The 16534-nt window shown below is 36.7% G+C and overlaps 1 protein-coding gene across 1 annotated transcript in view; it reads left to right on the forward strand.

Moving 5' to 3' along the window:
- The window catches only part of TRUB1 (TruB pseudouridine synthase family member 1), a 32893-nt gene extending 17300 nt beyond the window's left edge, over positions 1-15593 (forward strand). Inside the window, exons 5-8 of the mRNA XM_003587896.6 lie at positions 7499-7571; positions 8976-9115; positions 12207-12263; positions 13047-15593. Of these exons, the coding sequence (XP_003587944.1) occupies positions 7499-7571; positions 8976-9115; positions 12207-12263; positions 13047-13306 (530 nt within the window). The 3' untranslated portion in view covers positions 13307-15593. The remainder of the gene's footprint in view (positions 1-7498; positions 7572-8975; positions 9116-12206; positions 12264-13046) is intronic.
- Positions 15594-16534: the final 941 nt, after the last annotated feature.

The following is a 16534-nucleotide window of genomic DNA, read 5'->3' on the forward strand; positions in this document are numbered from 1 at the left end:
CTTTAGGCAGTCTAACATCTGCTTCCCTATGTTTTTGTGTTGAGTGGTCTTACTGTATATTACATATTCCCCCAGTAGAGAGACCAACCTTCTCCTTGTTCATAATGGCTTCTCTTGTCATGTTAACATTTATATGTGGCTTAGTATCTTGCATGATTAATCACGCACCATAATGAAGAGAAAAATCACCAATTTATTTTGAGTCTTTTAAAAAATAAATGTTGAATTAACCTTGAAATCATTATTATTATGATGGAATAACAGCGTATGCCCACTTAATGGAAAGCCAACCATAATCTTCAGCCAGAATGCTCGTAAGATTACAGAGGCCTAGGAGGATGTCAGAGATTTCCAGAGTATCCTACATTATATGTCAGTTTATATATAGTTAGAAGAATGGTGAGGCGGTAAAATTGGTGAGACTCGTTGGTTGGATGGGGACAGAGAGGAAGTTGTTAAAAAAGATGTAGGTTTCTGGGTTTTAAAACTGTTACGTGATGGTGCAGTTCTTTGAGTAGGGATATTACAAGAGGACCAGGGGGATGAACTACTTCAATACACACTGGTAGGAAGGACTACCCTGAAGCATTTTGGAATTTTTAAAAACTCTCCTTTGTATTGTATCATTTACGACCTTACTTACCTTAAGGAAAGTATGTTAGTGTGTTGAAATCATCTCATTATAGTCTTGAAATCTGAGAATATAAGAAACGAAACAACTTTCTTTAGGCCCTCAAAAGGAGAGCTCCCTATAGTTGACTGAACACTGTTTGTAGTCCCAGAAAATGAGAGCTCATAGAGTTTTGCTGATTGACATGATTTTTCTGTATAATTTTGGTAAGTCAGCATAGTTTGTCATCTGTTTAAGCTGCACAGCAGGTACCAAGGGGGAAATAAATATAAAACCTACCTTGTAAAGAAACTTGTGTCATATGGAGAACTAGGACCTGTGTTTTCAACCCTCTGAGACTTAATCCTAAGACCTGTAACTGGTATTTTGTAATGCCTTCTTAATTATGCTGAAATAAAACTCAGAGGTTTTCTCCCCTACCTACACATTAAAAGAAAAAAATCAATGTACTATAGTAAATGGACTATAAAGAAGAAATAAAGGTAATTTATAGTAAAATAGTCACATCAGTGTGTAAATGCACAGATATTACTACACCGAAAGTCTTCATGAAGTAATCAGATACATATATGTAACAGATACTTACAAATCAGTCACTGTGAATGCCACAAGTCAAATGCAGGCAGACAGGTGTGTTGTGTTCATGACTCAGTACTGAAAAGTTCAGTATCCCCTTGTGGGAGCAACTGAAGAAGAGAATGATTTGGGGGCTTCCCCAGTGGCTCAGTGGTAAAGAATCTGCCTGCAGTGCAGGAGACGCAGGTTCCATCCCTGGGTCTGGAAGATTCCCTGGAGAAGGAAAGGCAACTCTCTTCAGTATTCTTGCTTGGGAAATCCCATGGACAGAGGAGGCAGGTGGGCTACAGTCCATGGGGTCGCAAAGGAGTCAGACGCAACTTGGCAACTAAACAAGACTGTACAAAAAATTCTGTATTTAAGTGGAAAATGGACTTAGATTCTAGCCTAAATGAAGTGAAAGTCGCTCAGTCGTGTCTGACTCTTTGCGACCCCATGGACTGTACAAGCCATGGAATTCTCCAGGCCAGAATACTGGAGTGGGCAGCCTTTCCCTTCCTCAGGGGATCTTCCCAACCCAGGGATCGAACCCCAGTCTCCTGCATTGCAGGTGGATTTTCTTTACCAGCTGAGCCACAAGGGAAGCCCGGTTCTAGCCTAAAGTAATTCTAAACAGAAGGTCGCCCACTTGAGCATCTGGCAGCTGTCCGGCACTCGTGCTGAGCATGGACAGCTCCTCGCTGTGCCGCCCTGTGCACGCCACAGGCCGTCTGGCATCCCTGGGCCTCCTATTAAGTGCTGCTGCTGATGCCACCCACCAGTCATCACAGCAATGAAAAATACAGCTTTCAATTGACCTGTTGAAAACAGCCACCATCTGGGTAAAACAAGGGGTTATGCAGTAAATGGCACGTGAATGACCTCAGGTCACTTTATCCTATCTAGACAAATTACTATTTTTAGCCATACAAAATGAGTCTCTAGCTCAGACTCAACGTTCAAACCCTATTAATAGGGCCCTTTTATTCTCTATACTGACACCTTCTGTTATTTCTAAATAGTATTTTTAGCCATTTATTTAATATATTTTTATACGTTAATTCCTAAGCTGGGCTGAGACCATGTCTCTCTTGGTTTTTGGTGCTTAGAGCAATGGATGGCATATAGAATAAAGTATTTAGCGGGTGTGAATAAACCAGGCTGGTGATAGAGGCGTTGAAAAGACTGCAGGGAAGTCCCAGGAAAGGCAAAGCATCTTCCTACCTTCTGCTGCTCTTTTCTCATCCACAGTGAGGTATTTCGTTTCAGGTACAGCTGCCCGTGTCTCTGAGCATACACAGCTCCAGCGTGCTCATCTGTTCTTCAGGGAGCTCAGGACACTGAGGCCGTGGCTTCCCAGGCTGTCTTGGATATGAGCCAAGCTTCTGGGACGGCCTTACTGCTCTGGTGATGGGAATAGCTTTTTTCTGTGCCTCCTGTGGCTTTGTTACTGGGAGGAAAGATATGTAAACTGTAAGCGCCATCTCTTGCTAATCCTCTGTTCTAAACACCACCACCTCTTGGTCCCGTAAGAGAATGTTGCCAAGTCTTCTCGAATGGATGCCGCTAATGTTGTATCTGATGCAAGTGGCTCCTCCTAGATTGTGGTCTGGCTTGCCCACATATCCTAGAGGAAGCTGAAAAGTTGAATTGGGTCTCCAGTTGTCATTTAAACAAATAAGGCACACACTATATTGGGGCTAGGGTGTAGCTGGGCATCAGTCATCCCATGGTACCTTTTATTTATACTGAAACTTTTTTCTTATAAAGTATTATGCAAATAAAGGAAAGTGAAGAAAGTGTAAGTTTACAACTTAATGAACTATCACAAAACAAATATCCATGCAGCTCCCAGTCTAGTCAAGAAATAGAGGGGCTGCCCTGATGGTCCAGTTGTTAAGAACCCGCCTTGTGGTGAGGGATGACCTGTTTGGTCCCTGGTCTGGGAAGATTCCACATGGCATGGGGCAGCTAAGCCCTTGTGACACAACTACTGAGCCCACACTCCAGAGCCCATGAGCCACAACTACTGAACCTACATGCCTCAGCTCCTGAAGCCCACTTGCCCTAGAGCCCATGGAACAAGAGAAGCCGCCACAGTAAGAAATCCGTGCACTGCAACTAGGGAGTAGCCTCCATTTGCCACAATTAAAGAAAGCCCGTGTGCAGCAATGAAGACCCGGCACAGCAAAAATATAAATAAATATTTTTAAATCCTTAAAAAAAAAGAAAAATTCTTAGCAGCCCCCTTCCTGCCCCATCCCAATGACTGTAACATCTCTCTTTTCTAAATATAACTACTATTCTAATGTCCAACGCTTTGCTGATAATCCTAAAACTATAGTATAGCTTTGCCTATGCTCCTGTGTGAAAAAAAGTATGTATATGTACATGTGCTAAGTTGCTTCAGTCGTGTCTGACTCTCTGACCCTTTGGACGGTAGTCCAGCAAAGCCTCTGTCCATGGGATTCTCCAGGCAAGAATACTAGAGTGGGTTGCCATGCCCTCCTCCAGGGGATCTTTCTAGCTCAGGGATCGAACCTGCCTCTCTTACATCTCGTGCATTGGCGGGTGAGTTCTTGTACCACTAGCGCCACCTGGGAAGCCCGTATATATACATATACACTTATGTGGGTTTCCAGGTAGCATTAGTGGTAAAGAAGCCACCTGTGAATTCAGGAGATGTAAGAGACGCAGGTTCGATCCCTGGGTTGGGAAGATCCCCTGGAGGAGGGCTTGGCAACCCACTCCAATATTCTTGCCTGGAGGATCCCCATGGACAGAGAACGCTGGCAAGCTACAGTCCATAGGGTTGCAAAGAGTTGGACCTGACTAAAGTGACTTAGCACTCACACACTCATACATTTATGTGCATCTGTATAAAATACGTAGAGAGATGTGTGTGTGTATACATACATATTCTTCTGTCCTGAGATATTTGTGTTGACTCCAGGTTGAGACTTTATGAATAAAGCTGCAATGTGTATTTTATGCCTGTCTTTTGATAGACATGTGCAATAATTTCTCCCTGATACATACCCAAGTGGAATTGCTGGGTCATGGGTAAGTGCATATTTTACTGCACCAGAAATTGCCAAGTAATTCTTAAAGTGGTTGTACAACCTTGCATTTCTACCAGCAGTGTATAAGCGTTCTACTTGTACCACATCCTTGGCAACACATGGTAATGAGTAGTGTTTTTCGTTTTGGCCATTCTGGTCAGTAGGTCATGGTGTTTCATTGTGGTTTTAAATTTCATTACTAATGAGATTCAGCTCAAACAGTAAAGAATCTGCCTGCAATGCAGGAGACCAGGGTTTGATTCCTGGGTCAGAAAGATTCTCTGGAGAAGGAATGGCAACCCACTCCAGTATTCTTGCCTGGAGAATCCCATGGACAGAGAAGCCTGGCAGGCTACAGTCCGTGGGGTTGCAAAGAGTCAGACACGACTGAGCAACTAACACACACAGTGAGATACAGCAGTATTATCACATGTTTTTTGGGTACTAAGCCGTCTTTGTTTATTGTCCAGGTCTCTTGCCCACTTCTTTGTTTTGTTTCTTCTTTCCCTCGCTATTGAGTCACTTTTTTTTTTTTTTAAGATTGATTTGTATGAGTTTGATGGGGGAAAAAACCCAAAACTCTGGATATGTGCTCTTCTGTTTGATCACGTGTGTTACAGATATTATCTTCTCTGTAGCTTGTCTTTTACAAAACTCTCTTAGCTGTGTCTTTTGGAAAACAAGTTGCTGGTTTTACTTTAGTCTATGGTTAGTTTTTTAGCGTCCTGTTTAAGAAAACTTTTCCCATGCCAAAAGCATTAAGATATTTTTCTACATTCTGGCAGCTTTATTGCTTTGCCTTTCACATTACATCTACAGTCTACCGTTTTTTTCTGTATGGATATCCAGTTCACTCAGCACTTTTCCCGCTACCTTGTTTCTTGGATCACAAATCAAGCATCTTATAAGCGTGGGTTTGTTTGGAATCTATCTTGTTGCATTTGGTCTGTTTATCCTTGTGTTAACACTAAACTATGTTAATTGCTGTAGTTTTAGAATAAGTCTTGTTATCCGAAAGCGCAAATTTTGTACCTTATTTTTATAGATTTTTTTCTATAGGCTTTTTAGTTTTCTTATCAAAGTAAGGAAATTGCTTTCTATTCCTAATTTGCCATTTGTTTGTTTTTTTTAATCATGAGCAACCATTGAATTTTATAAGAAAATTTTTTTGCTGCATAGGCTTTCTGTCTGGTGATTCAAGCATCAAATAAATGATTCCTAGGTGACTAGGAATGCTCTTTTGACCTTGAGATTCTATTATTCCTCAGCAAATTTAATTCAACAAGAATGTCTCGAGCACCATCTTAATTGTATGCATTATATAAGAAGAAAAGCTATCTTTGCTTTTTAGGAGATTAGAATTCCATTGGTGAGATAATACCTACATATATATATATGTGTGTGTGTATATGTATATGTGTGTGTGTGTATGTGTGTATATATATATTTATATATATATAATAAATAGCTGTTAAAAATTGTGAATGATTAATTGCAGGAACAGCAAAACCATACCTGCCTAGGATGTTAAGTCAGAGAAGGCGACACCATGGCAGAAGTAGAATGAGAAAGAATACATCTCGTCACCTTGTGTGGGAAAATATCAGTAAAAGAGTCACCCAGGCAGGACAGGGGAATTGGCCTTAGCAGAAATGTCAGTAAAGAGACCAGCTTGGTGGAACTCGAAAGCTGTTTGGTCTTATTTTTAAAATGTATGGATGACTAAATTATGAACTGTAGCAATTTTATCAGCAGTGGCATTTTTTTCAGCAATTGCCAGCATGGTGGTAGCATTGGCTCTCTAGATTTGCAAGTCTTGCATAACTAAAATATCAACAATAATTATGTCTTAATGTTTCAAGAGAGTAAACATTTTTCATGGATCCTCATTCATATCATGAGATACATCTGTTTGTAAAACAATTTGAACAAAATGGGCATTTCAGCTCTACCTTTTTGGAGCTTCTAGGTGCTATTCTTTTGAGTTTTGTAGGTGTTTTCTATTTGAGTCTCGTAGATTCTGGTCTTTCGTTCATATTTAGCTCATAAGGATCAAGGTCACACAGAGATTAAAGCTGTCTTGCTGCACTGATATTAAAATCTGGACAGTGTTCCTTGCTGTCTTTTAATTTTTATTCTGGTGTTAGTACAGTTAATTCAAAACACAATAATTAGTTTTTGTTTAATATTGTTCAAATAAGAAGATCAAATGCAACACGTATATATCAGGATAAAAAGTTCAAGTAAATTTCCTACAGAGTGAAAATAGAAGACTAATTTCTTTCCATTGACTATAATTTATAGAAGTTATAGAATATTTCTGTAACCTAGTTTTTTTACTGAATATGAAATTTGTATAGTTATATGTGAAAACCCCAAATGTTGAATTTCAGTTGTTAGTTTCCAGTTGTTAAAATTATAGAACCGTATTTTAATAGTGCATCATTTTGTTTGAAAGAGTATCAAACAAAAGCTGGAAACATGACTTAAGACAGATAAAATCTTTGTTATGTATTGGGATGGCCAAAAAGTTCATTCAGATTTTCCATAACATCAAAACCCGAACCCACCCAGTGTATTTCCTTTCTTACACTGGCTTATTTTTGAGACCAGACTCCTGACTGAAGTTCTAAGAGCAGTGAAGGGAGGGAAGGAGACAGATAAATACAGCTTTATTTGGGGACAGAGTTAACATGTGAGTGTAGAAAATTCATACTATGCCAATCATACAGCAGTTTTGAAATCTATCAGGTAAAATTTTAAATGTGATTGGTATTTGATAGCTTTCAATAACTTGTTTAGTTATTTATAATATCTGAACTCTGGAGAACCTTAGATATAACTTTGTGGGTATTTTTCTACTTACTTTGTCATCACATTATTTTTGATCACTTCAGGACCATTTCTGTAGCTAATGCAGCATTTTTCTAAGGTCTGTTGAAGGCCCTAGTGAGTATGTAGTAAATGCACATAAAATGATTGGATTCTTTTTAATGGAAAAAAAAATGAAACATAGGAAGTTGAATTTAGTCTCAATATTGGACAGTATAAGACTTTCCCCCTTTTATCTCATTATTGTGTATTTTATCCATCTCAACAAGGTAGAATATGACCTACAAAATGTATACTGTAATAAGTGCTTTGTTGAAAAAAATTTTTTTTTAATTTTCAGAGTTGTCAGTACTGTGAAAATAGCATATGTACTTCTATGATTGTTTTAGTGTCACTTTTCTGGGTTCATTTTTGGCAGATAAAATAACACAAGAAGATATTGAAAGCATTCTACAGAAATTCACTGGGAATATAATGCAAGTACCTCCCCTGTAAGTTCAATTGTTGAATTTGAATAAATGTTTAATTTTATTTTCCAGTGGCTAACATCGCATTAATGAAGGAAAAGGAGAGGGGCTTCCTGTTACTTTACGGCAAGGCACGTTTTAGACCTAGCAACTGATCAAGTGAGGTGACCCTGATTCAGATAGGATACAGAGCCTCTGATGTCTTTAAGAGGAGCCTGGTGGGCTCCAGACCATGGGGTCACAAAGAGTCAGACACGACAGAGCACAGCGCATACACACACAGGATGTAGTCTCCTTTGTCCCTGGGTATTGCCCCAGCCTAACATCTGTGCTCTTCCAGGGTTTGTTGGTTTTTCTGATTCTACCTGTAGTCATCAGGGCAGTTATGGAGAGCAGAAGACATGTTGCTTTTCCCAGAATAGCAGGAAAAGAGACCAGTCCCATCTGGTACAGGCATCAGAGTTACGCTTTAGAGTCCAGTTGACACTTCCTGTCAGGTGTTGGGACCATTCTTTTTGGGCCCAGAATCTTATATTTCACAATTCTCTGCAACAAATGAAACAGATGAGAATTATAACTTATTAAAAGTATAAGTATATTGATTTACCACTTAAGCCATATTTTTGTGCACATTATAATTTCAAGCAAATTGCTTCCTTTTTTTAAAAAATGGCATATAGAATGTGTCAGGATATGTTACTAAAAATTCTTTTAGAATTTTTTTTTTTTTTAATCTTAGTTTTTTTTTAAGAACATGAAATATCTGTGGGGAAATGTTTCTTTATAATTTTGCCTCAAATGGGAAGACTTAAAAATTGTAGCAGGATCTGAACAAACATTATTTTGGATCATTATTGTTAAGATATAGTAAACATTTGTATATTTAAGAATTGTCTTAGGATTTTCTTCCCTGTGATTGTTCCAAGGATTTTTGTGGACTAATCACACTTAATCACACAAAGTTAAGTGCTGTTAAGTAGATTATTTGCTTATTTTTTCTTTGGAAACATTTTGGTAACTTTTATGTGAAAATGAATGTTACAATGGAAATGCATTGTTTCAAGGAAATATAGCTGAGATCATTGTTACTGGATGCCTCGTACCCTTTACCCAGAATGAGGACTAGTGAAGACGTGAATAGACCATCTCCAGGAAGATGGTTAGAGAGGAATATTGACATCATTGCTCACTGAGTGCCAGAGTGAACTGTATTGGCCTCAAAGATATTTAGGAACTCTATCCCTGACACCAGTGTGGAGTAGATTAGAAGAAAAAAAAGTTCATTCTTAGAAGGATTTTCAGTTGAAAGGGCTGCTAATCATCTTTTCTTTCCATGCTGTAATCTAGAATTATTCTCTCTCGCTTTCTCAATCTCTCTTCATTCTTGCTCCCTTCTTCTCTCTTTGTCTCCCTCTTCTACTTTGCAAGCTATTCTGCATTAAAGAAAGATGGCCAGAGACTTTCAACTTTGATGAAGAGAGGTGAAGTAGTAGAAGCAAAGCCTGCCAGGCCAGTTACTGTATACAGTCTCTCCCTTCAGAAATTCCAGCCACCATTTTTCACACTAGGTAAGATGGAGAAATCTGAAATCATTTGTATTTACTGTGCCTTTATTTTATAGTTGGCTACTTTTCTGTAATTTTAATGGATCCCGAGGATATTGGAAATTTTTAAAAATTTGAATTTAAAGAAGGTTAGAATTTGTTAATAACTTTTTGACACCTATTGACTATGCCAAAGCCTTTGACTGTGTGGATCACAATAAACTATGGAAAATTCTAAAAGAGATGGGACTACCAGACCACCTGATCTGCCTCTTGAGAAATTTGTATGCAAGTCAGGAAGCAACAGTTAGAACTGGACATGGAAAAACAGACTGGTTCCAAATAGGAAAAGGAGTATGTCAAGGCTGTATATTGTCACCCTTTTAACTTATATGCGGAGTACATCATGAGAAACGCTGGACTGGAAGAAACACAAGCTGGAATCAAGATTGCCGGGAGAAATATCAATAACCTCAGATATGCAGATGACACCACCCTTATGACAGAAAGTGAAGAAAAACTAAAAAGCCTCTTGATGAAAGTGAAAGTGGAGAGTGAAAAAGTGGGCTTAAAGCTCAACATTCAGAAAATGAAGATCATGGCATCCGGTCCCATCACTTCATGGCAAATAGATGGGGAAACAGTGGAAACAGTGTCAGACTTTATTTTTCTGGGCTCCAAAATCACTACAGATGGTGACTGCAGCCATGAAATTAAAAGATGCTTACTCCTTGGAAGGAAAGTTATGACCAACCTAGATAGCATATTCAAAAGCAGAGACATTACTTTGCCAACAAAGGTTCGTCTAATCAAGGCTATGTTTATTCCTGTGGTCATGTATGGATGTGAGAGTTGGACTGTGAAGAAGGCTGAGCGCCGAAGAATTGATGCTTTTGAACTGTGGTGTTGAAGAAGACTCTTGAGAGTCCCTTGGACTGCAAGGAGATCCAACCAGTCCATTCTGAAGGAGATCAGCCCTGGGATTTCTTTGGAAGGAATGATGCTAAAGCTGAAACTCCAGTACTTTGGCCACCTCATGTGAAGAGTTGACTCATTGGAAAAGACCCTGATGCTGGGAGGGATTGGGGGCAAGAGGAGAAGGGGACGACAGAGGATGAGATGGCTAGATGGCATCACTGACTCGATGGACATGAGTCTGAGTGAACTCCGGGAGTTGGTGATGGACAGGGAGGCCTGGCGTGCTGCGATTCATGGGGTCACAAAGAGTTGGACACGACTGAGTGACTGATCTGATCTGATCTGATCTGATGGCTATATAGGGGTTCAGAGTTGTCCTAAATCATCTGAGTTTCTTATATTATCTTGCTATAAAATTGTAAGTAACATACTTTGGATCTCTATAGAGAAGAGTAGGTAAGGAATACATATTTTCAAAATTTTGTATTTTCTATTTTATTGTCTTATTAATACTTGTTTCCCATTTTGGCTAGTACCTGATAGTCTATACTCAGTTTTTTTATTAATATTTATTTGTCCTTTTAAAACAATGCTTTTTCAGTTTTTGAACAAGAAATTCTACAAGTTGAGTGATTTTTCTTTCTCTTTGTCACCAACAAATTACTGCTAAAGATCATGAAAATATAGGAATAATGGGTAATGCAGAAATGTATTCTTGGACATATGGTAAAGTTTAATTCAAATGAACAATTTGAATTTATCTATAATCCATATTTGAAATAAATTTATAACCCACAAAGGCTTTTTCTATTGTTTGAAAATTTTATGATCTCCTAGCTAAAGCCCTGAATGTGTAAGAGTTGTGAAAAATCAAAAGCTGTAGTTCTTCTTAATCTTCAGTCTCCCTGAAATTGACCCTGCTCTTAATTTCATGGTGCATTCTGAATAGGTTGACTTTTAGAAATAATTTCCCAAATCTTTTTTTCTAAACTTTGTTGCTCTTTTTTTCTCCTTTTGAGATTATTATTTAGTGTAAGTTCCTGTAGATTGTGGGTTTTGTACAGTTTTTTTAGGAAGTCACTCCTTAAGTTTCCTGATTCTAAAACATTAGACAAACAATGAAACAAATATGCTAAAAAGTGTTTTACTATGTTCCATGAAAAAGCAGCAGCTGTGTTGGCAAAGCAGATATTATCTATGAAAGTAAAAAAAAACCCTCAAGTTTTTCCAGTCGCATTTGTTCATTGGAGTTTCTAGTAGGCCACATTTGACTCTTTCATCAAAGAGTCACCTTTGATAGCACACCTCCATTTGGTCCTAGTGCTCTTTATTTTTTCTTTAATCTCAGCAGTGGCTCCCAACCTTGAGCTGATGGGGAAAAAAGAAATTAAAATACTTAGGTGGGGAGTTTTGATTAATTCCCTCAAATAACTTTAGTGTATGCTAAGCTAGAAACAGGTGGAATGTGGTCTTTTCGTGTGGAAATACAGTTCTTTTCAGGATGTCTTGTGGATGAATAAAAATAATCCAGAGCCTTGCTCTTAACCAATAAACTTGTATTAGGCTAAGCTAAGAAGCTGTTTAGACATGCAGTCAGTTCTGGTACATTGTGTAATTGTAAGTTATTTCATGATTTTTTTCAGGAATATTTCCAAAAGAACATTTAAATATGCTGAGTTCTCTCTGTAATATATTACCCCAAACATAATTCCTGCCACTGAAAAGGGAATTTTTGTTTGTTTGTTGTATTTTTCAAGTATGTAAATCTGGAAATATTTTAAAAATCTACAGCTTATGATAGCAAGGCTGAGATGTCTAACCATTTGAAACCTATTAAATGAACAAGATGTGCAAATCTGAAAAAAAATTTTTTAAGTCTGTAGCTCATGATAGCAAAGCTGAGATTTCTAACTATTTAAAACCTATTAAATGAACGAGGCTGAAGTATTAAAGTGGTATGACTTGCCATGTAATTTAAAACATGCTCATGAGTTTCTGCTATTTGCTTTCTCTACACTCTGACTTTTCAGTCTCACACATATGCTACTAGATGAATAATTTATGTTATGGCACATAAATATTTTATCACTCGATTGTTTGCATAGTGCATTTTTACATTTGTTTAGGGGCATCATTTCTATGTAAAGTGGATTTCATAGGAGCTTAGCAATTCACCATGTCACTATTAACATTCCAGATGTCGAATGTGGAGGAGGTTTTTATATCAGAAGCTTGGTCAGTGACATTGGCAAAGGTAAGCATAAAGATGAATTATGAATTACCATTTAGAGAGTAATATTCCTTTTTGATGGGAAGAAGGAATTTTCCGTTTTTCATGTCTCTGAGTACTGGCCTTAGAAACTGTGCCAGTACTGTGCCAGTACTGAAGGCTGTGCTTTCAGCCTTAAAAGCATTCTAGGTTTATGGCAGACAGTTAGCAGCATCCACAGCTGCAGTGAAATGCTTGTAATGGGAGAGAGGAGAAAAAGAGGAACAGAAAATGAAGATGTGAATAGTGAATCTAAGGCCAACATTTTTTTTCAAGCATAAAATGTTTTAACTCAAAAGTAGGGACAAAAAGAAAAGATTACTCCTTTAAAAAAAAATTGTTTTCATTGCTACACGTCAAATTTTTTAAAGCAACCTAGAAGCCATCGTCTTCCTAACAACCGGGAAGTTGGAGATCTGGCCCTGCCATTGGCTGGCTGTGGTGACACGGGACAGGCCTCGTTACCTCATCTGCAAAGTGAGAGTAATATTACCTCAGGAGGTTGCTTCATGGGTTAAGTAAGAAAAGTGAATGCCCGTTCCTTCTAGACTTTAAACCAGTTTATTAGATGAGCTATTAAATATTATTTGGCTACTTAATCATTTCATAATCTCAAGGCTTCTGGTTATTATTTTGGATGATTACAACTTTACATTTAGGGTAGTTTTGAATGGTTTGAATTGAGTCCCTCAGACATTTGAAAAATGATAGACTATGAAATACTAAATCATTTATCATGCATTTTCTTTTCCCCTTTTGTTGCCACAGAACTCTCTTCCTGTGCCAATGTGCTAGAGCTGACGCGAACCAAACAGGGACCATTCACCCTGGAGGAGCATGCCCTGCCTGAAGACAAATGGACGATTGATGACATTGCACAGTCTCTCCAGCGGTGCTCATCTCTTCTCCCAGCAGAGCTGGCACTTAAAAAATCAAAACCTGAGGAGTCTAATGAGCAAGTTTTGAGCTGTGAGTGTATAACTCTGAATGAGACAAAGGGAGAAGACGATGTAATTAAGACACTTTAAGACTGGCTTGGGATTGTTATCATTTCCTCATTGACATTTGAATCCTGTGTGCAGAATGACAGGCTTCGTGCAAAAGACAAATGATACCTATGGGTTTTTTTTTATTTTTTTGCATGAAGAAAAATGTCCATCATTTATGGTTTCTATGGTGCACAATTTATCTGCTGTACATTATAAATAGCCCTGCAGTTGTTCATTTCTTGTTCTATAGAATATTGTCATGCTATTAGATCAGATTCAGGAAAAGCAACTTTCTGATTTTGATCTCTCTTAAAAGTCTTCTCCTATGAAAAAGTTGACCATATTTTCTAATCAGAGGGGAAAAACAATGAGCTACATGTTTCTTTGGTGTCATGAAGTGAATGTGTATTTGTTTCTTTGACTTTATTTTGGCTTCCTGGTGGCTCTGGTTATTGAAACTCCTTAACTATGTTTGAAAAAGCCATTATTTAACTCTTATGTTTTATAGAGTTTATGATTATTAAGAACATTTCTTTAATAATGTTATACTTATCTTGGTAATAGCTGTGTTTGTTTAGATCTTGGAAACTAATAAACTTTTATAACAAATATTTCTAAATGAACCAAATTATTGCTGCTACCACTAATGGAAGGTAAAGAGAAGACTAAATGTTTAATTAAATTCACCTCTACTCCACCATTAGCATAGGACAGCTCCTATGGCTTATGTTTTGGCAGCTATGAGATGTTTTCCTGGTAATCAATACAGTTGACCACCCTGTGCCAATATACTAAATAACCTAATTTTAAAAAATTAAGCTAAAGAATGTGTCTTCAATTAAAAACTTCTTTTCTTTATTTTTTAGTATTTATTTATACCTTTTTCTAGGGTATCAAGCCCCTGGTATTTTTTCAGTTTGCTTTTTCAAATGATGTTTACAAATGCTGAGGTTTGCCGTGTATTTGCAGTTAATCCCTTCTCTTTAAATGTTGAAAAACAGTTGTTCTCAAACATTTTCATTCAAGTGGCCTACTGACAGGTCCCTGTCCCTCTTCACCATAGTTTTGAAAACAGTCACATTCCAAAAGAATAAATTTCATGTATAATGAGTGCTTCATATTTTTGTTATGGGAAAGCAGTATATAATGCAGCCAGTCTGTTCAAATCCCACTGCATTTATTCAAATAAATATAGTTTCAAAGGGAAGAGTTGTTAAATTTTCATCAAATAAGAATTTTTAGATTTTTATGGATTGTCTTTCTTGCAAAGGTAGTTGTTTTGTAACCTCTAACCTCGAAATTTTAAATATGTTAAAGAAAAATGGTCGTATTTGTGGTGAACCTCATATAAACTCAGTCTAAAAAGTTACATGCTTCAGTAGAGCACTTTCAGCGTATTGTCAACATTTTAAAAACGGAACTTTCTTAAATGACACAGAAAATGATAAGGAAAAGAGCTAGTTATCATAATGCCTTAAATAAAACTTCAGACATACAAAGTTGTAAGCTGAGACTTTTACAGCTTTGCTTGTGTCCAGTGCCCTGCAGTTTGCGTAACCAAAGGTGGCGGTGGTTGCCTCTTCCTGTTGGAAAGGGACAAGTCACAGTACGCCTTCGTACATCGCCTGGTACGGAATAGCAAGCACCTGGGGCATCTTGGCTGTTTCTCAACTTAAATTTTGGCATGCATAGTTTGCTAATGGTAAAGAGCATAAATGTTTTGAAAAGACAAGTGACTTTCTGAAATGGTAATCGATCTTTTTCTTTTACTGAAAACACTGAAGAAAATTTTGCCAAATGGAAAAATTACCCGTAATCGTCACCACCTCGCTGAAGTGACTTCAGAACTTTCATTTTGTATTACTCTTTTTTTAACTATTTTTTATTTCATATTATTTGACTATTTGTATTTAGTTTTGATAATGATTATTTAATCTTTTTACTTTATTTAAACCATTTCCCTATTGCTAAATTCTTAAGTTTATTTTCAGTTTTATTAGGATAAGTTCCTGGAAGTGGAATTATTAAATGAAGTAATATAAACAGTTTTATGGTTCTTAGTAAGTTTGCCTTATTGCTTTCCCAGGGAGTTGTAACATTTTACAGTGTTACCATTTGAGTATATCAGTTCACCAGAAGTTTACAGCTTTGAGTGGGGGTTTTATATGTTATTGTTGCTAATTTAGTAAGTTAAAAGAGTTCAAAATTGCCAGTTTACCTCTGTGTGACTTTTTCATATACTTTGTCACTTGTATAAATAAATGTCTTAATGGTTTCTTTATACATTTGTGTGAGTTATTTGTGCAGTAAATACTTGGTAGAAGTATTTTCATGGTCTGTTGTCTTTTTTTATTTTAGTTTCATTTTTCATTTTTACTGACTAAATTTGCTAACTGATTTTAAGAATTCCTTTATAGTTGCCAGATTTATGAGTATGAATAGTTAAAATTTATTGAAAATTAAAAACATTATTAACTTTCATAAGCAGCTGTAACTGATCAAGATGCTCTAAAAAGTTTGACTCGCCCATAAAACAAATTAGTTTTCTCCTGAGTCTGGTATTTATGTACCGATTGCTTCGTTTTTTTCACTTTAGTCAAAATATTAAATACCTGTGCCTATGTATTTCATGTCATAATAAAGTTGTCTTATTTGTAAGAAAACATGTGTTAGAAATTTCTGAAAATGCTTCTACCTGGAATATACAGATCATTTCGACATTTAATTTTTTTATATTTCTGGAAAATATTGTCTGAAAAGTCAGCAGACTTGGCCATAGAATTATTTTATTATAGATTTAAGACCCATGATCATTAAAATAATATAATTTTTTCTCTAATTATTCAAAATTATAAAATTTGAATAAGAATTAAACTTAACACTTTCCTATCCTAACTAGATCTTTTCTTCTTTAATACTTGAATTAATACCTATTCCAGATCCACCATCAGAAATTACTCATTGTACTACGTAAGAAAAGAATGCTTTATAACAGGTCTTTAGTACATTTTCTATCTTTCAGACCAGTTTGAAATTTGTATCAGACTTATAGTGGGCATTTAGAGGTTTAATTAGTTCTGTTTCAAAGGAAGAAAATAATTTACCTTATATGTTGATGCATATAACAGAAAAATTGTAATTCAAAAGCACTCTAAAATGTTGAAACATTTAAATAGGGGAATATGAAAAATGTAGGTTTTTTGGGTTGAAATGATTTTAATGGTCTTGTAGTTAAATTGAAATAGGAAATTTATCTTGAAACTATTT

Source organism: Bos taurus, chromosome 26 (assembly GCF_002263795.3).
Source record: "Bos taurus isolate L1 Dominette 01449 registration number 42190680 breed Hereford chromosome 26, ARS-UCD2.0, whole genome shotgun sequence".
Classification (NCBI taxonomy): Eukaryota; Metazoa; Chordata; class Mammalia; order Artiodactyla; family Bovidae; genus Bos; species Bos taurus.